At 45.0% G+C, this 27,001-nt stretch overlaps 1 protein-coding gene and 2 long non-coding RNA genes across 5 annotated transcripts in view; 1 reads left to right on the top strand and 2 right to left on the bottom strand.

Annotated features, from left to right (window-relative positions):
- Positions 1-7,380, bottom strand: part of RETREG1 (reticulophagy regulator 1) — a 125,167-nt gene extending 117,787 nt beyond the window's left edge. The window contains exon 1 of one of the 3 annotated variants that reach the window (XM_070587168.1): positions 6,929-7,380. In XM_070587168.1, coding sequence (XP_070443269.1) covers positions 6,929-7,242 — 314 coding nt within the window. In that variant the 5' untranslated portion in view covers positions 7,243-7,380. The remainder of the gene's footprint in view (positions 1-6,928) is intronic. The other 2 variants (XM_070587169.1, XM_070587171.1) reach the window with 2 other exon arrangements.
- An 85-nt stretch (positions 7,381-7,465) lies between these two features.
- Positions 7,466-12,385, top strand: LOC139077857 (uncharacterized). The gene is made up of 3 exons (XR_011530446.1): positions 7,466-8,441; positions 9,781-10,013; positions 11,813-12,385. It is a non-coding gene; the product is annotated as an uncharacterized lncRNA (long non-coding RNA).
- A 7,476-nt stretch (positions 12,386-19,861) lies between these two features.
- On the bottom strand, positions 19,862-26,865 carry LOC139077858 (uncharacterized). Its single transcript, XR_011530447.1, has 3 exons — positions 26,750-26,865; positions 23,941-24,017; positions 19,862-23,638 (listed from the first exon to the last, which is right to left on the bottom strand). It is a non-coding gene; the product is annotated as an uncharacterized lncRNA (long non-coding RNA).
- Between the last annotated feature and the right edge of the window lie 136 nt (positions 26,866-27,001).

The raw sequence follows: 27,001 nt of genomic DNA, 5'->3' as shown, positions 1-27,001 counted from the left end.
CTAATGCCAACTATCCAAGAATAATAATTCATATTCCCTGCTTCCTAGAATGTACCCTTGGCATGAGTCAGGTGGGTCTCCCTATGCTGACAACATCCAGTGCTCATCCATATTTATGCCTGGGTTTGTCCTACATGGAAAGTCCTCACTACGTTAACCTCACTTTTACAATTACACCCTCTTTTCTAGGTCTATACAATAAATTGCACAGAGCTTTCATTGGCTATTCCAAACCCTACTGATCGCCACTATTCCTAAACCGTAAAGCCCTAGAGACAGAGGCATACAATTTAGAACTGTGGTGTACTGTTTCAATCAACCCATTGAACCAGCCATGTCTCCTAAACCAGAGAGGAAGGCAAGCTGGTTTCTGGTCTACCCCAGCACCATGTGGGCACGAAGCACACAGTCCTCCATGGTGCAGACTGCCCAGGTGGAGCAGAGACAAGGCGAGGAACACAGACTAGACTGGCTAACGAGCTAAAAAGATCCCTCTTAACGCAGAAGCAACCCTCTCCCACCATAATTATTTTCACCCTATGCTGGATTTAAGTATAATTCTCTAATATTGAAAAATGTAAGCCCTAATTGTCTCCTATTGGTCTTTAAAGTGATGGAGTAGGAAAAAACAGTGAATGTGTGGAAAGAGGATGTGGCTTCAGGACCCAGCCCCATTACTATTGTTTAGGACTGTGCTATCCAATACAGTAGCCATGAGCCATATGTGGCTACTTAAATTTAATAAAACTGAAAATATAGTTCCACACTACACACTAGCCACATTTCAGATGCTCAACAGCCACAAGAGGCAACTGGCTACCAGATCAGACAGTACAAATGTAGACTATTTCCATCACCGCAAATATCCTATTGAACAGTACAGGTCGAAGTCATCTCTGGTAATTCAATTAATTTCTATGGGCCTCAGTTTTCTCTTGTGTAAAAAGGGGACCAAACCTGCCTCACAGTTATATATACAGGGATAGTTTGATGTAAGTCTTAACAGTCATCAATAATAGCATATCAAAGGGAGCTCCTGTCAATTAGAATAAAGAAATTCTATCTCAGACTATGTGAACAGAAGGATGCTGTCCGGGAGGAGGGAAGAAAGTACACACTGGTCAGACCACCTCAGGAATGCTGCATTCAAGGGAATACAGATAAACTGAAGTATGTCCAACAGAGTCTGGAAACCATACAGGAAAACAGGGACTGGAAGGAGCCCAGGATTTCTCAGCTGGGGAAAAGAAGACTCAGCAGGAACGGAGAACAGGATGAATCTTGAAACAGACAAAGGACTGTTCTGGGGAGGGGGCCAGGATCTTGGGCAGCTGCAGAGATAACCAAGGGGTGGGCTTCACTCATGTAAGGAAGATATTTACTAGTTAGTACTAGTTAGAGTTGTCCAACCCTGGAAATGCTGCCATATGGAGAAGAAAGCTCATGAGCCCAGCAAACACTCAAACGCAAGGGTTCTCAAACCCGAATGAGCATCAAATCACCTGGGGAGCTGGAGGAAATCCAGAGGTTTGGGCTCACCTCCAGGGATTCCTGTTCACTAGGTGTGGGGTAGGGCCCATGAGTCTGCATCTCTAACAAGCAGCCACGTGATGCAACGATGATGCCGATGCTGCCCATCAGAGGCCACTCTTCGAGGGGCACAGCTCTAAGGCAAGCTGGAGGAACCCGCCAGGGATGGTATAGTGGGGGCCTTGACACCTAGTGGGAGGTCAGACCCTGCAACCTCCAAACAGTGCTCCAAGGGCTTCTAGTGGGTCCTGGGTGCACAGATGCCCAGCCTGAGACACCACGAAAGTCAGAGTACCCAAGGTCTCCTGCCAGGTGTGCCCCTGTGTAGTCACCTGAGGCAAATCACTTTCCCGCAGTTTTACCATTTACACAAATAGAGGGTAACTTCGTCACGCAATGCCAGATGCTCTGAGGAAAAAGCCCGATGCGTACACTTTTCTGTATACCATGGTCTCCAACTGTAGGGGCAAAACTAAACTACGTCAGAGCAGCTTCTAGGTGCAGAGGCAGTGTGCCCCGAGAGGGTGGCTGCACTGGAAGACATTACGATGTATTACGACCAGCAAGGAGACTAAGAGGAGGGGCATTTTGCTCCATCCCTGGCCTATCCAAGGCAACTGCCACGGTGCCACACAAAACATGGGTCCGAGCTTGCCATTCCTCTCACCAAAAACAGATATTTCACACAAAGGTTTGTGCCTGAATTTTTTCAATAGCTTCATTCATAATAGCTAACCCTGAAAACCACCCAAATGAGCACCAACTAGCAAAAGGAGAAACAAACTGTGGTGCATCCCTAAAGTGGCACATCAGTCGACAATAAAAAGAAACCAATAACCGACATACACGATAGGGATGGATCTCAAAACTTTATGCTGAGTAAACAAAGCCAGACACAAAAGACATCACATTCTACGGTACCATTGACAGGAAACTTTAAGGAAGACAAATCTAATCTACAGCGATGGCAAGCAGATCAATCCCCCCTGGGGGATGGGTACTGAAACCTTTTGGAGTAACAGAATTTTTTTTTTTTTTTTTTTGAGGAAGATTAGCCCTGAGCTAACATCCGCTGCCAATCCTCCTCTTTTTGCTGAGGAAGCCTGGCCCTGAGCTAACATCCATGCCCATCTTCCTCTACTTTCTACGTGGGACGCCCACCACAGCATGGCTTGCCAAGCAGTGCCATGTCTGCACCCAGGATCTGACCGGCGAACCCCGGGCCGCCGAAGCAGAACGTGTGAATTTTAACCGCTGTGCCACCGGGCCAGCCCCCTGGAATGTTCTATACGTTGACTGCTGCTGTGGTTACATAAGTGTATACATTTGACCGTACACTTTAGAGTGTATGCATTTTATTGAAATTATACCACAAAAAGTTAATTCTTTGAAAGCAAAAACAAATGGCTGTTTTCTGTTTAACTGGATTCACTCTTATGTTATGTTTAAAACTGGTGTCATTGCCTCTAGGAGGAAACTGCGTGGGGACAGGCGTGGGAAAGAGATCTTCAAACTGTTTACCCTTTTGTACCTTTAAACTTTTGAACCGTGAGGTGGTATTGGCTATTTTTAAAAATACACAAAACTTTAAATTTTTAAGAAAAAAGAGTTTTAAAAACATGTCCCTCATTGGTAAAATGAGGGAGACACAGCCCTAAGACTACTGGACTGTTGCCCAATCTATTTCAGGTTGTGGAAACCCTGCTTCTTGAGACAGGCACTAAATGTGGTCTGGGTTTTATCAAACTCCTCTGAGCTCTGAGTGAATACTATTTTTTTTAACTTTATTTAGTATTTTAGTATTTTTCATAAAATATATCATAGATAAGAATACACACACAGAGTTTTAAAATAATTATAACTTGAACACCATGTAACCACCACCCAAGTCAATAACTGGAACACTGCCTGTACCCTAGAACCTTCATGTGCCCCTCTGTGATCAGACTTCTCGTCCTCCCAGGGACAACCACTCTCTTGATTTTAGGGATAAGAATGTCTTTCTTATCTCCTCTGTGTATATCTCTAACCAATATTGTTTTGCACATTTTAAAACTTTTTAAAAACGGAATCATTTTGCACATGTTATTGTGTGCTTCTTGGCCCAATATGACATTAGTAAAACTCATCCATATTGTTGCCTATAGCTGTAGTTTATTTTCATTGCTATACAGAATTCCATGATAGGAATAAATGTACTACAGTTTACTTAACCATTAAAATATTCATGGACTTTTACAAGCCATTTGGTATTTGTCCCCACTGCTTACAGAAAAAACAAGTCCAAACACACAGTATGACATTCAAGGCAATCAGTGCCCCCAAATGTGTCTCCAAAACACCCAGCCAGTCTCATCTCCCACTACTTTTCTCTACCAACACGCGCCATCGCATCAGTTCAGTGGATTGGTCAAAATATTAAGTACACCTTTAAGATGCTATTCTTTTGTTCATTTTATTCCTGAGAGCTGGACTGCTACTAACCATAGATCTACCCAAACCACTTCTGTCCATCATAGTCTGGTTCAAGCATGAACTCCTTACGAAGACCCCACAAAGTCTTCCATCCACAATGCCACCGCTCTCCGAAAACCATATCCAAATGAATCATCCTTTCTCTTTCTCTTTTACCACACTTGCTTCCAGAAGCCTTGCATTATACATAGTTGTCATGCTCATGTCTCAATTTTTGTCCTTTTAGGGCACAGCACCATAATCTTTTAGATAATGGCAGGTAATAAATGTTAGAGCTTTGGAATTCAAACTCAAAATCCTGAAAGCTACTGCTGGTACCAGGTACTAAGTCATTCAAAACATACATGTTTAATAAGTTAATTTCCACAAAAATTAAATAATAATATTAACATGGAAACATCATCACTATTGCTTAAGACAAGATTTGGTTTCCTCATATTTCTAACATAGATCTTTTTGTTTTCCTCATAGAAAATGCAGTGCTTTAGAGTTCCGGAGACACAGAATGTTAGAGTGTCACATAATTTAAGATCATTTGATAAGAAATACACTAGTGAAAGAAAATCTAATGTCCTTGAAAAACAACAAAGGGGGAAAAACATCAAAATTTTAATGACATTAATGGATGAGAAATTCCAATTAATAAGTAATTCAGAATTTAAAAAGCAGGACTGTTATCTTTCCATCAAAGAAAATACACGTGTGGAATGCAGATACTGCAAACAGGAAAAGAAATAAAACAGATAAGCAGAAAGCTGTAAGTGGATTGAATGCCTGGCCATTGTTTGCCTCTCCATCAGACTCATTCAAAACACAGATGGAGGACATCACTCCTGAATAATACAAAATATGTCTTTCAACTATTTTATGCAAAAAAATGTTATTTTCAATAGATGTTATTAAGAATACATCATAGAAAAAATGTTTGCAACTCATATTACAGAAATTAGGCTGAAGTTCTTTATATATAAAGAGCTCCAACAAATCAATAGGGAAAAGATCAATGGCTCAACTAAAAAAATGGACAAAGGTTATTTATAAACAGATAACTCAAAGAAAAGATACAGTGGCTCTCGAAGATAAGAAAAAAGGTTCAATCTCAGAGAAATACAAATTAAAAACATACTGGGATATCTTTTTTCACCTATCAGATTTGCAAGATCAAAAAGTCTGATAAAATACTGTTGGCAAAGGTATAGTGAAGCAGGGAGTCACAGGCCTTGCTGGGAGGAGTATAAATTGGTAGAACTCCAAGAAAGTGCAATAAAATAGCGATAGCCATCAAAATTACAATGGCACATCCCCTCTCACCCATCACTTCCACTCCTGGAAATAGTTGCATGTATGCAAAATAATGTACATACAAGGCCTTTAGCTATAACACTGAAATTGCAAAAGTTTAGAAACAACCTTAGTCCATCAGTAGGAGACGGTTAAATAACTTGTGACATCCTTACAACAGAATTCTACACAGCCGAAAAAGAACAAGGAAGCGATCAGCAAGATACAGTAAGAAGAGGAATAACCCAGCAGTATTCCATGATTTGCATCGAATTTTGTGTATTTGTTGAAATACGCTTGCTGAAAGATACCGGAAACAATGGTTGCCTCTGGGAGGAAACTAGGTTGGCAGAGAGAGGCATGGGAAAGACATTTTCAAAATGTTTAGCCTTTCATACCTTTAAATTTTTGAACTATGAGGTTGTATTAGCTATTTTATTAAATAAATAAAATTTAAAATTAAGAAGAATTCTAAAAACACGTCCCTCATTGGTAAAAACAGTGAAACACAGCTCTAAGACTATTGGACTGTTGCCCAATCTAGCATAATATAGTATACCCTCCTTATTGGAGTGCTCACAGCTAAGGGACCCAAAGTAAAGTCACATTCAGGGACCCTGATAAGATACAGTTTGTTTTAAGAGAAAACCAGGACTAGCACAGATATGCAGAAAAGTGTTGCTCAAGTTAACCTAGAAAATGGCAGGCTGAGTATGTTTTGAGCATCTATTTCCTAACTTTACAGGTTAAGAAATCTATGTCTTAGGGTAACAAGGTATCTCTTGGCCCAAGCTTTGCTCATTCTGCACTGTGTGGGTCACACCTGTTATGAGCGCACAGTTGCAAACAAAGTCTTTTCTCCACCCCCCCATCAGACTGGTAACAGATGACAGGGCATGTCCTTCAGTGAAGGAGCCAGACACTTCCCTTGTCCTCACCAGTGATGGGCACTTTTTGGAGAGACAAACCTGTTGATCAGGGGCTTTTCAGAGAACATTCCTGTGTATTCTCTGTACTTCACCTAAAAGTATGACTGTTTTTCCACACTGTGCACACCTGGGTGGCGGGGTGATGTGCAGAATCCACCTGTTTGCCTCTTGTCGTCTCATCAGGGAGTAAAGAGAGTAAACGCAACCCTTCAGGGAACGGAAAAACAAATCATGCAGTGCCCAGCTCAGGTGGCTGGTGAAGGCGGCGCAGTCTTGACCGTCTACCTCAGCTGGTCCAGATAGGCCTGCTGGGGGTGCAAGAACGAATTCAAGTTCAAGCGCCTTTGTGCGCCTACTTTGGGTGAGCAGGTCAAGACGAGAGTTTTAGAAAACAAAGGCCGAAGTTTCCGAGCACGCTTGGCACACCTGTAGGTACAGGTGCAGGCGGCTCAGCCGACCACCTCGCAGGCCAGGCTGGATACACACCTCGAGGATGACAACTGTTCATAGGGAAGCGCGTCTGGAGGAAAGTTGAAGTGTGTCTACCTGTTCAAGAAAGGTGGCCGAGAAAGTGGGGCAGGGCTGACACTTCTTCCTCTGCAGTGTCCAACGTGCAACCCCCATCCCGGGCCCGGGGCGCGCCCTCCACCTGCCCTCGAGCACCCCAAGGTCACCTGCCCCTCCGGGTGTCCCCAACCACCCCGAGCTCTCACCAGAACAGCAGGTTGGCCCCGACGAAGCCGAGCAGGCTGAGCAGCGGCCTCTTCCAGCTCAGGAGCTCGTCGGCGCGGCAGCCCAGCCACAGCGCCGGCTCCCCCAGCAGCCAGGTCACGGCGGCGGCCACCCCGCCGGCGGCCTCCTCCACCTGCCGGCCCGCGACCGCCGCCACCGCCGCGGCTTCCTCCTGCGCTTCCTCCTCCTGCTCCTCGTGGGGAGCCTGGGGCGGCGGCGGCGCCGGCGCCTGCTCCCCGGCAGCCTGAGCCGGGCATCCTTCCTCGGCGTGCTCCGCGGCCGCCGGGCTCGCCATCTTCAGCGGCGCTTCCAGGCGGGGACGGGCACGCGCGCGGGCGCGCCTGGGTGTCGGCGCCGAGAGGGCGGCGGGTCCCGGCGCGGGGCGCGCACCGCGGGGCGCCGGCGGCTGGGTGCCTTGTGACGTCAGCCTGGCCGCGACGGGGGCGCCTCCGGGGGGAAGTGGGTGCGGCCAAGTTCGCGCGGGGATGGGGATGGGGCGGGGCGCCGGGGGGCTGGGCGGTGTCCCCGCGCCGTGGGGGCGCGCTGGGCGGCGTCCCCAGGGAGCGCCGGGCCCCTGGCTGGCCTCGCCCGGGCCCCAGGGAGCGTGACCCTTTCCTTTTCCCTTCCAGCTGCGGGGGATGGGGAGGGCGCAGTGGAGGACCGCCGCCCGGTTACTCCTCTAAAAGAGAGTCGGAGCCACCGGCAAAATCAGCAAGACATCTTCGCCTTCTCAAACCGGGGCCACCGCTTGCCCATCCTGCGCCCTAGAGGGCGTTAGGGGCGCCCCTCCCCTGGCAGATTTCAGCCCCCAGCGGCGCCCCGCTCTCGGCCCAGTGCCCGGGCAGGAACAGCCTGCACAACCATAGCAGAGGTCTTTAGGACTCTGGGAAGAACAGGATGATATAAATGTTGGACTGAGAAAGGAAGAAGAAAACATTAGGGGTCAATTCAGGAGCGCCTGGCCCTCTCGTTTTCCGAGTGAGGCAACGGCAGGCCGCGGCGAGGAGCGAAGGCGCGGCCTCTCTCCGCCTGTGGGCAGAGTCGTCGGGCTCACAAATGCTCGATGGTGGGTGGGAGGGACAGGTGAGCGGGAGCCGAGGAGGGGGAACCCTGCAGAGACCGGTTGCTTTGCATATGTCACGCAAGGTTTGGCAAGCCTTGACTGCGGTTACCTCAGAGCCACTCTGGTCTCGATGTAACAGCAGGCATTGGGACAGGGGTAAGGCGGCCCTGAGGGGGTGACGGAATCCTGAGACCTCCCATACCCGGCCTCACTGGCCCGGCTGCGTGTGGGGGGAGGGAAGAAGCGTAACTGTACATGCTCACTTTTCACTATTTGCTTTTTTAAAATGTTCTATTCTTTAATCCCCCTGTTCTTACTTTTCTCTGGAATAAAATGCCCCTTCCTCCATCCTGAGGGTGCTACCTGCCATGAATCAGGGCATCTTCTATCCTCTTGGAGTTCACTACTGGTAACCAGCCTGCTTTCTCAGGGTGAGTGGGGCTCTTTCTCAGAGCAATTAAAGCCTGTTGTTTCAAGGGAATGTCCGGGGAATGTTCTGTAATGCTCATCCAGGTGGTCGTTATGTATGAGTATACCTCTGTCTATACGTATGTAAAAATTCACTGATCTGTACATTGCAGGTGTGTGCACTTTGCTGTATGTGTGTTATCCCTCAAGGGGGTGTCTTCCTGGAGTTCACTCAAATGTTTACTGAGCACTTATGTGCCCAGCACCTTGCTAAGCTCTGTGGATATGGCTTCCACCCACAGGAAGCTCACAGTCCAAGGAAGGGCCAGTTGCCACTGTGATAACTGCTGGGATGGAAATAATCACTCAGTGCCAGGAGTCTTTCCATAAATCGTGCATCCAAAATTAGGGAAGGAGTGGAGTAGGCATTTTGGGATAGATGGCATCTGCCCTGAAGTGCAAGGAGGAGGGAAGTAAAGTATGCTTTGTGGGGAGGGGGCAATAATTTCTGTTGGGAGATGAACATGAGAGGAGGTGTGGAGTTACAGGTGGAGGTGCACAGTTCCTTATGTACATCCACAGCAGATCACCAGGGCCTTGGATGATCCACTAGGGGCAGGAAGTTTGGTTTTTAACCTGAAGACAGTACAGGGTCTCGGGTGTTTCTGATTTGCCTTTGAGGAGAGTCCTTCTGACACTCTGATAGAAAGTGGCCAGGGAGGCAGTCAAAAAGTCCTGTGGAAATAATTCGGGTATTTTTTTTTCCACCAAAGAAAGACCATATTTTCCTAGGTGTTCTTTCCCCCTCTTGGCCCTAGTGGAAGAGCTTTTGAAAGATAAATGATGCTTTATTGTGTAATCTGGCCTTTCTGTGGCACTGGACACAGCCCAGGGGTTGCGATGTTCTAAGATTCGTCACTAGACTCTGTGGCTGTAGGGGAGAATCCAGGGCAGAGGAGATGAGGACATCCCTGTTGTCCAAACCAGTGTGGCTGTGCTTCCAGAAACATGTTTGCAAGATGCTTCACGTTCTCCTTCTCCCCCTGAATTCTAATTATTATTGTCAGGATCTGAAAGTTGTTGACAACCAAGGCTCATAAAAGGTGAACTTCAGTTGCTATATGTGGGTTTGGAACACTTACCTCTATTTAATGATAAATCTCCCTACCCACAGCTATGTGAAATTTTTTCTTTCTCTCTGTTAAAATTACAGTAGTCCCCCTTTATCTGCGGTTTTGTTTTCTGTGGTTTCAGTTACCCGAGGTCCGAAAATATTAAAGGGAAAATTCTAGAAATAAACAACTCATAAGTTTTAAATTGCGTGCTATTCTGAGTAGCGTGATGAAATCACATGCCATTCAGTTCTGTCCCACCCAGGATGTGAATTATCCCTTTGTTGGATCCCCAACCATCAACATCATCAGCTTCTGACGTCTGACCATTGGCATCATCATGGCTCAATGATCCTCCTTCTAAGATATGGTCAGAAGGTCAATAGTAGCCTAATGAAACGTCACAATGCCTACGTCATTCACCCCACTTCATCTCCTCTCATTGGCATTGTATCATCTCACATCATCACAAGAAGAGGAAGGGTGAGTACAGTACAATAAGATATTGAGAGCGAGAGAGACCGTATTCACATAAATTTTATTACAGTATATTATCATTGTACTGTTTTATTATTAGTTGTTGTTAATCTCTTACTGTGCCTAATTTATAAGTTAAACTTTATCATAGGAATGTATGTATAGGAGAAAACATAGTACGTATAGGGTTCAGTACTATCTGCAGTTTCAGGCATCTGCTGGGTGTCATGGAACATATCCCTTGCAGATAAGGGGGAACTACTGTAATGTGGAAAAAATGCTACACAAAACTGTTTTGCATAAAAAGCTGGGCTAATTGCTCTTATCTGTCTTTTCCACCTATGACCTCCAATAATTACTGACAAAGAAATATTACAGGAGTAGATGCTAGCATAGACACATAACTGGGTGCTACTGGGTGTTTTTTCTTTGTCTAGTTATCTTTGTGATGCTGGAGTAATTTATTCAGTGCTAAGGCTACATAAAAATAGTGCTAATGATGGTTAAAATAAACCTGGTCCCCTAGTTTCAAGAAGATGGCATATTTCTAAATGTGGGTAACCTTGCTGTTGAAGATTTTCTTCTGAATTTTGCATGTCTGTATATTGGAAACAGAGTGATTAACACTAATGAGCCAGATGATTTGACAATATATATCCAGGGAAAACAAGGAAACTGGGAGTGTGTCAGAAAGGAAAAAAGAAAAAAGAGAGAGAGAGAAAACAGTTGTAGCCACTGAATCTGAGAGACAGTTTAGAAAATAACACAGCTCTGGCAAAGAAAGCCAAAATACACATAGGAGCTCTTCAAAGAGGCCACTCACCCTTCCCTTCCAAAAGTATCTAGAAAGCTTGTAATAGGAGAGAGAAATAATGAATAATTAATGCCCACTCCAGGAGGCCACAGAGACAACATCGGGCTCAGCCTTAGAATGAGAAGGAAGCGCCCCAGTATTATTTTGTTTCCCCTAAAATGTTTCGTGTTAGAACCCTACAGTATGTCTGTGACTCCTTAAATCAAAGGAGCCATGCGTCCATGGTGTGTTGTTTATTAGTCCTGCAGATAGAATATGTTTATGCTGATAATTTTATTAAAGCAATTCTACCCTCCTGTTCTTACCATATCCTCTACTTCTTGTCCTGACTTTTCCTAATTTTCTTGTCACTGAGCCAAGAGAACCTAGATAGTTGACTCTAAGCAGAAAGAAATAGGAGCATCACACAACAGCAACATGGAGGAAATGGGACGGAAGATTGTGCCTGGATTCCAAGACCCAGGTCACAAAAGGAACTGGCTATTTCTGTTTTCGGTTGACTGTCTTTTGTACTTATAAGAATTGAAATATCCAAACTTAGAATAGTCTACGTTTGACAAGCATTCCAGAAGGGAGCTGCTTACCAGAAATGAACATGCCTACATCAAGATGGTGGCCATCCATATACCGGCTTGGGTACCCAGTTTAGGTATCACTCCCTATTAATATATGAAAGAGCTCTTTTAATACACAAAATATACAAAATACAATAATATACTATTGTTATTACTATTGTAATAATAATATATTATTATGTATGTAGTGTATTATGTATTGTATGTGTTATTTACATATGTGTTATGTAGTGTATGTATTATATATGTAGTGTAAATATGATATTTGTATATACAAATATACAATAATATACAAAAGAGCTCTTAAAAATGGTTAATTAAAGAGAACTGAGGTCACTCTACAACAAATGTATATCCTGAAAAGGTACTATCTGTCTATCCACATATCAACATACACACACATGCTCAATCCACAGGCACGTATATCAACACACACACATAATCAGCAAGGATGACTGCAGGACATTAACTTCCAAACCCTTCCAACCATGCTGGCAGTTACACCCAAATCAGCAGACTAGCCACTGTTCTGGTCCTGTGTTGGAGGAGGTCACCAAGAGGAGATGACCACAGATTGACCCACGAGCTGGACTTAGGCGATCGGAGGGTCCTCACCTACTCCCCTCCTTGAAATGTACGGTCTGCCCACCATTCCCATAGTAGAAGCTGTTTTAAGGACGCAGCCTTGAGAGAATGTGGTGTTGAGACCATCTGGACGGTATACATGACTGAACCTCGTTAAGGCCTCTGTGCAAACTCTTAAGACTCTGGCTGGGGCCGGCTCCGTGGCCAAGTGGTTAAGTTCGCGCGCTCCACTGCGGCGGCCCAAGGTTCTGATCCTGGGCGCAGACATGGCACCGCTCGTCAGGCCACGTTGAGGCGGCATCCCACATCCCACAACTAGAAGGACCTGCAACTAAGATATACAACTATATACCGGATGGGGGGGGGAGGGGGCAGATGGGAAATAAAGCAGGAAAAAAAAAAAAGATTGGCAACAGTTGTTAGCTCAGGTGTCAATCTTTAAAAAAAAAAAAATAAGACTCTGGCGGGTGGGTGCAGAGATGTACTCCTCTTGCAACCACCCAAGACAAGCTGTAAATTCCCTTGCTTATTAACCTGCTACCTGCTAATCTGGAGTGGTCTGCCTCTGTCTTTGGTCTCTCCTTGCCCTGAACATTCTGGGGCCAGTTTCAGATTTCACCAGGGGGAGCTCCCGAGATTGCAAACCAATATCCTAGTCTGCAGCCTCGTCTTTTTTTTTTTCTTTATGGTCCTGGTTCTGTCTCAATGCACTTTTGTATCGTTCATTCATTATTTCTTCATTCACTGATCATTAAACATTCATTAAAGGCTGATCATGGGCTTATAGTAAGACAACAAGGACTGCTCATTTCCCTCGTGGTACTCAGGTCACGAACAAGGGACAAGGAACTTGGAGAAGGGGGCCAGGTGAAGGGGATGGGGAAGCTTGAGATGCACGGCCTGGAGGCGGGAGAGAAGCCAGCCTGGCTGCCGGAGGAAACCGTGAGCTGTTCTGAGCTGGAGAACAGGGTGGGATGGGCAGACGGTTGCTCAAAAGGGCTTCCTCCCATGTGCTGCTGAGGGCTTTGAGCTTGGGGCTGGTTGGTGGGCTTTCAGGGGGCATGTCAAGTGGCCTGGTTTGTGTTTTGGAAAGGTGTCTCTAGACAATGGATGAAATAGAGCTGGCAGAGACACCACCAGAAGGGACTTTTTCCTTGTCATTCACTAAGAGAGTGGAGAGGAGGAGGGGCAGGTTTGGGTCATCTTTGGAAACGTCACTTAGGCAGTTGGATACAGGGGTCTGCGGCTCAGAGAGCAGCAGGGGACCCAGACAAGAGACCGAGCCAGGCAGAGGGAATGGCCTTGGCAGAGAGAACCCGGCAGAAGGCAAGGCTGAGAGGAGTTCACATGCACTGGCCAGATCCCCCTGACTGTGCGAAGCAGAGAATGTGATGAGACTTTTGGATAAACAGATCTGACGGAGGACAGTTTTGAGTAGCAGTCGCCAAGTATAGACACAATCCTGTGAGCGATGGAGTTCCTGAAGTTTGTGAGCTTCTTTGTTGTTTGCTTTTACCAAGGAAGTGATAGACTCAAAACACAGTCTTCTGAGGTCTCACGAATTCCGTCTTGACCTCCATCATCAAAGCAAAACTGTAATGTGGTTATCTTGAAATCCAGGTCTCAAAATCAGGCCTCCAGTCTCAAGGGGTATTCTCTAAGCTAAAATTAGATTAGTGGAGTACAATGGGATAGCTATGAGAGTTACATCCCACAGACATCCCTTCAAAGTGTCTATTTGGCTGGTCACTTACTAATTTTAGCTCATTAGAAATTAGGCGCAAAACCCAGCAACCGTTTAGGCTGGGACAGTGGCCCAGGCCCTGCTGAGAACAACCTGCAGTCAGACTGTGTCACTTGTATCCTCTTAGACCATGCACAGAGGGGCACAGCCAGATGTTTACTGCACAGCCAGGGGTGTCCATGGGGACCCTTAAGCTTTACAAGACTCAAATGCCTTCTGAACCATCAAAGGAATTTTAAGATTATATTTAATATTGTTCACAGTTTAGTATATTTGCTTGTAGGCCAATTCACTGAAAATTGATGGTTTCTCTCTACACCATTGGTACTCTCTTTCATGCCCAACCCCTGCCCTAAACCAGATACTCTTGTGCCACAAACAGAACTACACCCAAAATGGCCTTGGGAGTTTACTCTGGGTTGTCTGGACAAGAGCCTGGCTGGGACTGAATGCCTTTCTCCTTTTGCCAGGGAGAAGATGCACATGAACTCAGGGTCCCAACGGGCACACTGGCTTCCATTTCCAAAGCCAGCTTCCCCTGGGCCCTTCAATTCCCCAGGTGCTGGGCAGCTGGATTTCCTAGACAACCTCTGCCAACTGCTGGCATCCAGCATATCCACAGACACCTTGTTCTCCCACTGATGAGGTCGTTCTTGCTCTTGCCCTGTAAGGAAGGGAGGCGACAGAGTTGGAGGGAAGAGGCTCTAGGAATGTCCATCCCAGTGGGTCCCAGAGAGCACCCAGGCCCTGGCAACACACCTTATGAGTCAAGCCTGTTCCTTAAGCCATACTGTGTGGGGCTGTCTGAATCTCCACAAGCCCTCTTGGGGAGGATAGTTGGAGATCACCAAGAGAACCCCCTGGCACGAGAAGTAGCATTTACAACTCCCCTGTCAACTACAGTAACCCTCAGTCCCCAAGGCAAGAAATATTGGAGTAAGTTTTGCTTCTGGTCTCTCCTTTATTCTCTCTGTCTGGAGTAACCATATGTCAGGTTTGCCCATGACAGTCCTGGTTTATGCCTTCTGTCTGGCATGGTTATTAATAGCACTTCGCTTTCTTTCTCAAAGGTGTCCCGGTTTGGATGATAAATTGCATGGACTTCCCATCCACCTCCAGTCTGTCAACAACCACGGGGAACCCTTCCTCTTAATGCTCCAATGCCCCTACCCCTGTTCTCCAGTCTCAGGGCCGCCATCCCCATTCAAGCTTCATCACTTGGTGCCTCTCTGAACTGCAGCAACCTTTTACCTCCTCTTCCAACCCACCTTGTACACTTCTCCTCTAAACACACGGCTTTCAACATGTAATACCCACCCAAGCACTTACAACGAGGCTCGGCCAAACCTAAATAATCATAAACTACCTTCTGAAGCCCAGGTTCATCTCTCTCTAAAAGCCGTATTTCTTTTTAGGCAGGTTAGCCGCTTCCTAATCCGAGCACTCGGCTATAGTCAGATTAGCTCTTCACTGAGTCAAGGCTCCAAGCAAACCCTTACATCCATGCCTTTGCTCATCTTCTCGAACCCCGGCTCTCCTATCTGCTGCTCAGCTCACTCCTCTTCCATAAACGCCGCCTCAAGTGGGAACAGCATGGGTTTCACAGTCATGAAGATCTGAATTTGATCGTGGGTCTGAGTGTCCAGGGACTAACAGCTGTTTCACTGATCCTAAGTCACACATTTTTGGGGTTTTCTTCCCCACATTTAACATACCTGGGAATGAAATGTACCTTAAAATCTATGGCATCTTAGATTCAGTAAAATATAGGAGCTCTCTGACTTTGTGTTACAACACAGACTCTCTGAGTCTTGGTTTCCTCGTCTTCTAAAACAGGAATAATACCCAATTCTCAAGACTGCCAGGGAATTACTTGAGATAACTGTAGTCTAGACCCAGGGGGAGAATATCTCCCTGGGAATCTGGATTCCATGCCCAGCCATTTTGAAATGATTGCCCAGTATCTCTTGGGAAGACCTGTACCACATGGGAAAATTGTTGCAAAGGATCCCAAAGTTTGTGTACTAACAGAACGTCACAAAATTCTCTGCAGAGTCAAAAAGAGAAACCAGTCTCACTCACAGGGGTGGTTTAACCACAACTCTCTACTGAGAACTCTGTTCAGAGGAAACAGTGAAAGGGGACATTTTTCCATGGGTAATGGGCCAAGTAGCTTTTTGCTGGGAACATGTCACTTGAGTGGAGAAAACTACAACGCAGCTTTGTGTTTGATTTATTCTTAAGTAGAAAATCTTCAAGAGCTGATTTCATGTAAAAAGTTCACAGGTAGGTTTCTTAAACATTGGGTCAGAGGATGTTTCGATAATGTTCTGTTGGACAATTGCCCTTCCTTGTGAGAGGTCCTGTCCCTTCTGTACGAAAGTTTGCCCACTCCAAGAAGCCTGACAGCCAGCCACACTGGGGTACAACTAGCTCACTGGCAAGGGAATCTTTCCTTCTGTGTCTCTCTGCCACCACATGAGGTGAGAAGCCCCAGACCCTGGCTGATACCAGATCTGAATTAGGAACATCTTGTATGCTAGAAAGCAAAGATATGTTCAAAGACTGTTTTAACAGTCCATGTCAAAAGGACACAGAAGCCAGCTCAAAAGGGATCTCAGTGACCAAATCTGGGAAACTTTGAGGATCAAAAAGAATAATCCTGGTAAGTGATTATAACACATTAAATTAAAAAAAAATTCACAACTCCGTAGTGATTTTCAAAAGAGAGAGAAAAGCTCTGCTTTATGAAAGATTATAAGATATTTAGTGAAGACTAAATTATAGATTTAGAAAAGAACCTTTTTGTAACTCTCAATATAATAATTAATTCAGGCAATGATCATCAATGAATAATATGACCCACTGGGAAAAAGGCTGTAGGGACGATGGTGTTTACACAATCTCATAAGTTGCTTATAGTTACAAAGGCATAAGTGTGTCTTTGCATTGGAGAGATTGTCAGCCTTCACCTTATCTGCATCTCGTCATGCTTGGCACCCCAAGTAGTGACGTTATGAGCCCCCTGATCTGATGCCGTGGGAGGGACACAATAAAACTTGCTGGAAATATTTGACCTGAATCGAATCCTGACAAAACAGTCAGAGGAATCCAGAATATAGGCTGTTCGACGGGCCAACTGGCCTGGATCTTCAACGCATTTGATATCAAGAACAGAGGAAGAGTTTGAAGAGAATAAAGAGATGTAACAGCCAAATCAGTGCGTGAAACTTGATTGGATTCTGGGTCAAAAAAGATAGCTATCAAGGACATTTGGAGGGAAAATCAGGGGAATTTGCTGTTAGGTGATTTTGTTGAGGTAATACTGATTTTCTTAGGTGTGATAGTGGTGTTGTGGTGGTGTAGGGGAATGTCCCCCTTCTGAGTGATGCAAGATGCAACATTCGGGAGTGAAATGCTGTGACAGCAGCCATCTGCTTTCAGCAAAAGGGAAGTGTGTGTATATATATGTGTGAGTGTGTATATATATAAAGAGAGAGAGAGGAAATGGGTGTGGCAAGATGCTGGTGAATCTGGGTGAGAGGTATCTGGGTGTTCACTGTACTGTTCTTTCAACTTTCTGGTGGGTGTGAAAATTTTCAAAGTGAAAAAAATGGTTTTTAGAAGACTGTATGAGAAAATAGGAAATAGAGAAAGTTCTTATAAATTTTTTGTGAAAGACAGTTTCCTTCTAATTTCTTTTCCCCAAGACTGTGACCTTCAGTGATTTCTCTTTTCTATGAACTCTTGACTTAAAATTGTTGCAATACCACTTAGCATGGGAATCCAATGATGGCTGACATATCATAGCATCAGGAAATGAAATATTTCTATTTTCTCCAGAAAACTGAAGCTTCTCTCTTAAATTCAGTCTTATACTGAGCATCAATTATGTACAAGATCCTATGAGAGGCACCATAAGTGATACAAAGATGAACAGCAATATGGTTTCTGCCTTCAAAGGGCTTAAAATCTAACACATATAAATGGCCTTAGCAAACAATTTTTTTTCTTTGAGGAAGATTAGTTCTGAGCTAACTACTGCCAATCCTCCTCTTTTTGCTGAGGAAGACTGGCCCTGAGCTAACATCCATGCCCATCTTCCTCTACTTTATACATGGGATGCCTAACACAGCATGGCTTTTGCCAAGCGGTGCCATGTCCACACCCGGGATCTGAACAGGTGAATCCCGGGCCGCTGAGAAGCGGAACGTGTGAACTTAACCGCTGTGCCACTGGGCAGGCCCCAGCAAACATCTTTTGAGTGGCTATTATGAGGTAAACAAAATTCTAAGATTAGGAATCTAATTAGGAATAAGACATAGTCCCTGCCATCAAAGAGTATCTTTGAGAAATATAGACACATACATTAATTTCAATACAATAAGACAAGATTTATGAAAAGATCTTTATCATTGTCTAAAACTTAATGACAAAGCATTCAGGGACAGCTTAAGACCAAGGTCCCTCTGGGCTAGGGCTCGAAGAGTAGGTCTGAATGTTTTCAAGACGAGTTGGTAGGCATTGGAAGCAAATGGAAAAAAATGTGCAAAAGCATGAAGGTATGAAATGAGCATGACTTGTTTGGGGATCCACAAGTAGTTAAATATAATGAAAATTTGGGGTATTTCTAGAGGATTAAGCGAGATAGGACTGGGAATATATCTTAGGCTAGTTGATAAAGAGCTTTCCTGTTATACTGATGGGTTTGAACTGTATCCTGCAGGTGATGGGGAGACGATGGAGGTAAGTGACGTGATCAGATTCCTAGCTTAGAAAGATAAGTCTGGTGGTGGAGTGGCAGGTGGATTAGAAGGAGATGAGGCAGAGAGAATGGTTAACGGACTTTTGTAACAGTCCAGATTAGAGATGCTGAGAGTCTAAACCAAGACTGGGGAGGTGGAAGCAGAGAAAGGGTAGATGCAGGAGACATTTTGTGCAGTGCATCGATAGGTTCTGGTGACTGAATGAATTTTGGGAAGTGAGGGAGAGGGGATCATCAAAGATAACCCCTGTATTAGGGTTTCCAGAGAAACAGAATCAACAGGATGTGTGTATGCACGTATGAGGGGAAGGAAGAGGGATTTAAGGAATTGGCTCATGCAATTGTGGGCACAGGTGAGTCTGAAAACCTGCAGGGTAGTGTGGGAGGCTGGAATTCCGGCAGGAGTTGATGTTGCAGTCTTGAGTCTGATGGCAGTCTGGAGACAGAATTCCTTCCTCCTTGGGGGACTTCAGTCATTTCTCTTCAGGCCTTCAACAGATTAGATGTGGCCCACTCATATTATGGAGGGTGATCTGCTTTATCAAAGTCTACTGATTTACATGTTAATCACTTCTAAAAAAAATAACTTCACAGCAATATCTAGACTAGTGCTTGACCAAACATCTGGGCACCACAGCCTGACCAACTTGACACACAAAATTAACCATCATTACAACATCCTTAAAAGATTGGCTGTATTGGGGCTGGCCCCGTGGCCGAGTGGTTAAGTTCGCGCGCTCCGCTGCAGGCGGCCCAGTATTTCGTTGGTTCGAGTCCTGGGCGCGGACATGGCACTGCTCATCAAACCACGCTGAGGCAGCGTCCCACATGCCACAACTAGAAGGACCCACAATGAAGAATATACAACTATGTACCGGGGGGGCTTTAGGGAGAAAAAGGAAAAAAATAAAATCTTTAAAAAAAAAAAAAAAAAGATTGGCTGTATTTTGGTGCCATTACTAAAATATGGAATAGAGAAGAAAAGTTGTGGACAAAATTGGGAGGAAAAATAAGATCAGTTTAGAAGGTGTCGAATTTCCGTTGGTCGTGTCCAGTGGTCAGCTGGAACAAACACTCAGGAGACAGAGCTTTTTAATGGGCCAAATTTAGAGATCTTAGTGGAAGCCATAGACCCAGATAAAGCTGCTTCATGAGAGACTATTCATCCATTCAGCAAATTTTTCTGGGTGCCTCTGTAGGCCAGAGAGTGTTCCAGGCTGGGGGACCACAGTGTAGTCAACGTAAAGCTCCTATCCTCATAGAGCTTAACTTTTAGAAGGGTTGGCAGGCAATAAGTAAATCTTCACATGGATATATAACTTCAGATAGTGATAGGTATCATTTACTGTTGCAGAACCAACCATCCCACACTTGGTGGCGTAAAACAACTTTTATTTGTTCATGATTCCATGGGTTGGCAATTGGATGGAGATCAGATGGAATGGCAGGTCTCAGATCCACGTGGTGTTGCTGGGCTCACTTATGCATTTGACACCAATGGGCAGCTGCTGGATGGCAGTTGGCTGGGGCTGTCAGCTCGCCTGCCTCAGTTGTCCTCCATGTGGCCGCTCCAGCAGGTTAGCTCAGGCTTCCTCACTTGGCAGCTGGTGTTCCAGGAGGACAAGCCCCGAATGTGCAAGTACTTATCAGGCCTCTGCTTGGGTCACATTTTCTAATGTCACAATGGCCAAAGGCAAGTCACATGACCAAGCCCAGAATTGATGTGGGAGGGTACAACACGAAAGTATGGAATTCATTAGGAACTATATGAAGAAAATCAGAACAGGGTAAAAAGAGAATTCCTTTGGAAGAGGGGGCTTTAATAGATAAGGTGGTCAGGGAAGTGATTTTGAGCAGAGACTTAAATGAAATCAGACAGCCAGTCATGTGAAGTTCTGGAGGCAGGGGCACGACAGACGCAGGGAATAGCAAGTGTGAGGATCATGCAGCTAGAACTACCTTGAAGTGCTCAAGAAACAAGAAGAGGGTAAAACAAGGAGAGCAGAACGAGCCGTGGCTAGGGGGAAAGGCATGAAGTGAGATCAGGTAGGAGAGGGAGGCAGAGAAGATCATGAAGGGGTCTGCAGACCACGGAAAGGAGTTTAGATTGTATTGTAAAAGATGATGAAAAACCAATGAAGGACTCAGTGTAAGAAGTGACTTAATCCAAATTTCATCTTTAAAAGATTGTTCAGGTCACTGATGAGTAAGCATGAAAGCCAGGAGATCAGTCAGGGGTTACTGCGCTCATCACAAAAGGAGATATCAGTAGTGGTGGAGATGGTGAGAAATGGTTGGAATTGGAATACACTGGGGACATAAAGGCAACAGGAATCGCTAATGGATTAGATGTGGAGTGTTAGGGACAGAGAGGAATTAAGGATGATGCCTAACAACTACAGAGATAGGGAAGATTGGGAGAGAAAATCAAGCATTCTCTTTTGGACATACTGTACTTCGTATGCCTAATACACATCCAACTAGAGACACCAAGTAGGAAATTGAATATAAAAATCTTAAGCTCAGGGAAGAGACAGTGAGCAACTAAATGACATTAAAGCCACAGGAATATATAGGATAAGTTGGAAGATGTGATAGAAAGAAAATGCAAGTGTTCTCTGTTTCTCCGTGGGTTTTCACAATGAAATAAGGAATGAGGGATGGGAGGACTATCTGTGATGAAGTTTAAAAAGAGAGGAATTTTGAGAGCGTGGCCTTGGGGCACAGGATACCACGGGAGACTAGGGAAGGGTGGGAAAGTGAATCTGAAGGGCTGGCCTCTGAAGATTGTAGTCATAAACTTAAAGTGAGAGCTAGAGTGTTTGAGTGTCTCTCCACAAACATTCAGCTGCTCAAATACAGATTTGGAGAACTGGCTTTATCTGTGGATGGGGTTTTTCAAGACAAGTGGAGAAGAGAAAGTGGCGAGGAGCGAGTTGCAGGTATATATTATTGACGGATTATAGTGATGGACTAGAAATTCTAATCTGGAGGAAGAGGGAAATGAAGGCATGAGTGAAGTGATGGGCATTGAAGAAAATGGCGGACTCATGGTTTAGAGGTCCTGATGAGGTAGCGTTGTTGGAGAAGGGCTACAAGCAGGAGTACGCTGAGCAAAGGTGGAAATCCAGTAGTGGAGGCTAGAGTTTGGAGAGGGAAGAGGAAGTGAAGAGGTCAAAGAACCAAGAAGCTAGGGCACTGGATGGATTGTTTATGAGAAGGAAGTCTCCAGAGTAACGGTGCAGAGAAAAATAGTGAGCCAGATACTTGGATGAGGAGGGAGAGTGGATGGTATGGTCCAGCGCCATTGCTCTAAAGATCCAGAGGATTTTCAGCAAGGAAGGAAGAGACAGGGTCTGGAAGTACCAAGGGACAATTGCTACACAGCAGGCCCAGTGACACAGGGCTGGGAACCAAACAATCCTCACCTGAGAGGGCTGCAGGGCCCACACCTGGTTAGAGTTAGAGTTAGAAGGTGGAGGGAACATAAAGACGAGGTGGTGATTATGGGCAGCTTGCAGATGACAGATTGCGAGCTGCAGAGGGCATGGGGGAGTGAGGAGAGAGGAGGGCACCTTTGTGTGTGAGGAAAGGGAAGATGAGCTTTTCTGACCCTGTTTGGGCAGAAGTGGGATCAGCAAAGCGCTCATGGACTTAACAATTATTGGTTCCTCACGTGAAGCCCAGTTTTGCTTCCTCACAGATCCTTGGCCATGTTCTGAATTATTGAGTTTGCCAAATAAGTAGTCTATGAATAATTTATTATTACAGATAGTATCCTTTATTAAGCTTCAATGATATAACTCTCTTTGAAAAAATAAACCCTATCCTACATATCTTTTGTATCTTCAGACATACAGTTATACATTCTGATTTAAGGTCACTTGAAATTAGTTTAAAAAAACAGGATTCCAAGGAAGAATGTTGTCACATGTAACCTGCACTAAGGCCCAGCTATGCTGACCCAACAATGATACCACATCTGGCACAACAGTTGCAACTGGAACTATTACTTGGTTGACTTTTCCTGAGCCCACTAGATTTGTCTGGTCTGGACGTGTGCATTTAAAGGCAATATGACAGGGGCCTCACTCTGAATCCTCTAGTTCTTGAGGGATGACACTAGTTTCTCCATTCCCCCCGGGGACGCCATGTCAGTTTTGATTCACTATCTTGATCTTGGAGGGGATTCATTTCAGAGTGTTCTCCTTGGGCCTCTGCACTATGGTGGTCTTACCCTAAGCCAAGGAACCAATGTGATGTTGTACAACTGCCAAGCATGTCTATTTCCATTATACATTTGGGGTCTAGGGAAATAACCATGGGGTGGGGCCACAGACCCAGTGGACCCATTGTAAGCTGAATCCGGGCCAGGTCTCCATTTATTACCTGGTCCCAGTATTCCTGCACTCTAGCAGAGGCCTGTGATGGTGATTACTGTCTCTAGGTATTAATGTCTACTAAGACTTTGCCGAAAAGTCATCAAAATGCTTGGGTATTCCTCAGAGTTCAGTTACACAGGTAGAACCCTTTGGTGAAGATCCAGGACCACACACACTTGTATGGTGTTACAGGGTTCTGCCTCCTGGGAACACAGTCTTTTTCTTCAATCAGTGGGCCTGGGTCCAAAAACTGGCTCAGGCTGAAAACTGGGCAAGGGATTATGACATTTTATTGGCATGGTGGCCCCTCAGCCTCCTGATCATCCATCCTTGACTTCTTTTGACTGTACTGAGAGAGTAGTCTCTTGTTGGCTCCCCATCTGGTTTGCCCCTAAGGATGCAGTAACTAATAGGATTTTGAGTTAATTCCCTCTAGTGTTCTTTTTTGGCTGGGGCAAGTTTTCGGTATTTGAGGGAAGGAATCTTCATGAACATTTCTGGGCCAGAGGGTCAGGCTGTGGCAAGAGACAGCCAGCTGTCCACCGGAGCTTCCTTTTCCCCTTACATCAAGTAGGGTGGTTACTGAACAGGCGGTTGCCCAGCCAAGGGCTACATTTCCCAGCATCCCTTGCTTATAAGTGATGCTGTGTGACTAGATCTTGCCAGTGGATTGTAAGCAGAAGTGGTATCACTTCCAGGCCAGGAGGTTAAAAGGTGAATCTTTATCCAATCAACGGTTCCCTTTCTGCCAGCTGTATGATTATGCCTAGGGGGACATTAAAAGATAAAAGTTGAAGAACACAGAGTGTCAGCCTGGGCCCCTGAACATCCACGGGAGCAGGACCACAACCTTCCCAACATTACACCCATACTGGACTGTTAGGTAAGCAAGAAATCATCTTGAATAGCGTTAGGTAGTCGAAATGTAGATTGTTTGCTAAAGCAGCTGGAGTTACCCTGATACATGCTCTCTATAAATGCTATGTCAAATCTACATAAAATAAATTTGTTTCTGCCTGAATAGATTTTTACCAAGTTCAAAGTTATATTAGTGATGTTCTGACTTACAGATTGTGTGACATAGACAAAATTCACTCTGAGAGGCCCGGGGACGTTTTACAGAGCTAGCCAGCTATTCTTCACAACTGAAAATGAAGTATAATGAAAGTCAATGTTAGTACAACCAATGCACACACATTCTCTCTGTCTTTAACAACTTTTTTTTTTTTGAGGAAGATTAGCCCTGAGCTAACATCTGCTGCCAATCCTCCTCTTTTTGCTGAGGAAGACTGGCCCTGAGCTAACATCCATGCCCATCTTCCTCTACTTTATATGTGGGACACCTACCACAGCATGGCTTGCCAAGAGGTGCCACTTCTGCACCTGGGATCCAAACCGGTGAAACCCAGGCCGCCAAAGCAGAACGTGCGCACTTAACTGCTGTGCCACCGGGCCCGCCCCGTCTTCAACTTCTTAATATAAGCAATCATTTTAAATATGGGTTGCTGTACTGTGCGCATCTTAAGGACCTCCTCAGGTTCTCTGGCCTCCCCTGTCACCCAGGCGCTCAGTGGCTTGCTCCACCTCGGCGCCAAGATGGCTGACAGACTCCCTGCATCTTTTCCACCCCTTGAGACTGACTGGCTGTGTATCTGGGGTCTCTGGATCCTCCTGCCATAGATTTAGAGGAAATGCTCCCCTACAGGGCATGTATATTTATTTCCTGCTATTGCTGGAATAAGTTAACACAAACTCAGTAGTTTAAAAAAGCATTAGTTTATTTTCTTAAACTTCTGGAGGTCAGAACTGTGAAATGAGTCTCACATCAAGGTGAGACTAAAATCAAGGTGTCAGCAGGGCCGGTTCCTTCTGAGGGCTCCAAGGGAGAATCCATTCCATGCCTCTCCCAGCTTCCTGAGGTTGCTGGCATTCCTTGGCTTGAGGACCCTTCTTCGCATCACTCCAACCCCTGGCTTCCATCACCACGTCTCCTACTACTGCCTTTGATCTCCTGCCTCCCTCTTATAAGGACACATGGTTACAGTGGGCCCACATGGATAATCCAGAATAATCTCAAAATCCTCAATTGACTCACATCTGCAAAGTCTCTTTTGCCATACAAGGTAACATTCACAGGTCCTGGGGATTAGGATGTGCACATCTTTGGGGGCCATTATTCACCCTAACACAGCGTGGGATATGGCTTCCTATGGAGCTTTTAAAGCCACCAGATGACATGGAAATGTGTGGGAGCTGACTCTCCACATAGTGAAATTCAGCCAATGGGAAACAGGAGACACGACCGAGCCAGGAAGAGAAATTTCTTTTCTTTCCTCTCTCTGGAGGTCTGCTCCAAGGCAGGACATCCCTATACAGCCCGTGCAGAGACATCCCACGTGGCCACACAGATGCTCCTGCTGAGCAACTGGCTGGGTCTCTTCGTGGCTTATTGGGAAGCAGTGGCGGGCATGGTAATAAACTACTTTGCATTGCTTTCCATCTTCTGCCTCACTCCCTTATCCTTGCTGCCCTGGGATTGACTTCCCAAAGCCTCTGCCGTTAATCTATGCCTTGGGCTCTGTTCTCTAGGGAATCTTAGCTGGGGTGGCCCCCAAATGAAAGTCACAATTCCTTCACTTATTCAAGAAAAAATTACTGACTACCTACTATGTTCAGACACGGCTCTAATTAACAAAGTGACAGCAATAAATACGAAAACATTTCTGCCCTCATGGAGCTTACATTCTAATTGAGGAAGACATTATAGACTTTAAACAAACAAGAAAATATCGCTTAGTTTAAGTGCTATTGAAAACACGGTGATGCAGTAAAGAGTAGTTATTTTATATTTAGTGGTGAGGAAAGACTTTTCTGGAGAGATGACATTTAAGCTGAGACCTGAATGGCAGAGTCATTTGTGCAGAATCGGGGGAACGAGAGGGGCCTGCAGTGGCAGGTATCAATCTGCAATCCGTGTGTTCTCACATGAATGGTTCTAGGTAGCATGTTCTGGTTGAATAGCAACAGAAATTTACTTTTAAAAAAATTCATGATTCTACGAAGCAAGAGAAGGCCAGATGGTTTAAAATACAAAATAAACATTTCAAGCAGAAGCTCTCTACTAACCCATAAATGGAACTTTCTCTGTCATCAAGGGATGCATTTTGTTTTATTTTAGAAGTTAGATGCTTTTACTATGTTTTACACTCAGCACCATTTAAGGGCAAGGACCATGAAATTAGAAGTTGGGTATTTAGCTTCCTCACCTGTATAGCTAACAAATTGGGTTATAAACCCATTGCCTTCTATCTCCATCCTATTTTTGTTTTTAAGATTAGCTGATAATTCTATCATAGTACTTTCTGCTTCACCTCATTTCAGATGCTTTTGAAGACCCATTTACATCTTAGTTCAGACTGTGGGAGTTGTCATGAGCTTTGACATCAGAGCATACAATGTTTCTTTAGATTTTCTCTTAGATAGTAAATGTTTTTGATAATATTGTAAAAGGTATCCTTTAAAAAAATTTATAATTGGTGTTGCTGCTATATAGAAATGCAATTGGTTTTCAAAATATTCACCTTTTATCTAGTGATCTTGCTACACTCATTAATTCTAATAGAAAATCCAACATGATGAGCTGATAAACTAAGGGCTTCGTCATATCAGCTGTAAATAATGACAGTTTCAAATCTTTTCCATTTCTCATACTATTATTCCTATTTTGGGCTTCCTGAAGTGGTTGGAACCTCCTCAGTGGGGACAGCATCTCTCTGTTCCCCTTGGCATCAGCTGTGTCACCTTGCAGGCTGGGGGCTGGAATCATCTGAAGTCTCACTCATTTGCATGTCTGGTGGTTGATGTCGGAAAGACTTACATAGCTGGGGTTGGCACAGCTTGGCTTCCTTTGGCATCTTTTTTGATATAGCTTCTCCACAAGTCCCTCCAGTATGGTGGCTACAGAGCTCCAAAAACACGTCCGGAGAGAGAGTCAAGCAAAAGCTGTAGCATCCCCTTTTATGACTTAGTTTTGGAGTCACAAAGCATCCCCTCTGACACATCCTATTTGTTAGAGGGAGAGGAGAATTAGACTCCACCTTTTCATGGGAGGATTATCAAAGAATTTGCG

This window comes from Equus przewalskii, chromosome 20 (genome assembly GCF_037783145.1).
Source record: "Equus przewalskii isolate Varuska chromosome 20, EquPr2, whole genome shotgun sequence".
NCBI lineage: Eukaryota > Metazoa > Chordata > Mammalia > Perissodactyla > Equidae > Equus > Equus przewalskii.
Note: the sequence above shows the minus strand (reverse complement) of the source record. Positions and strands in the feature narration are given on the sequence as shown.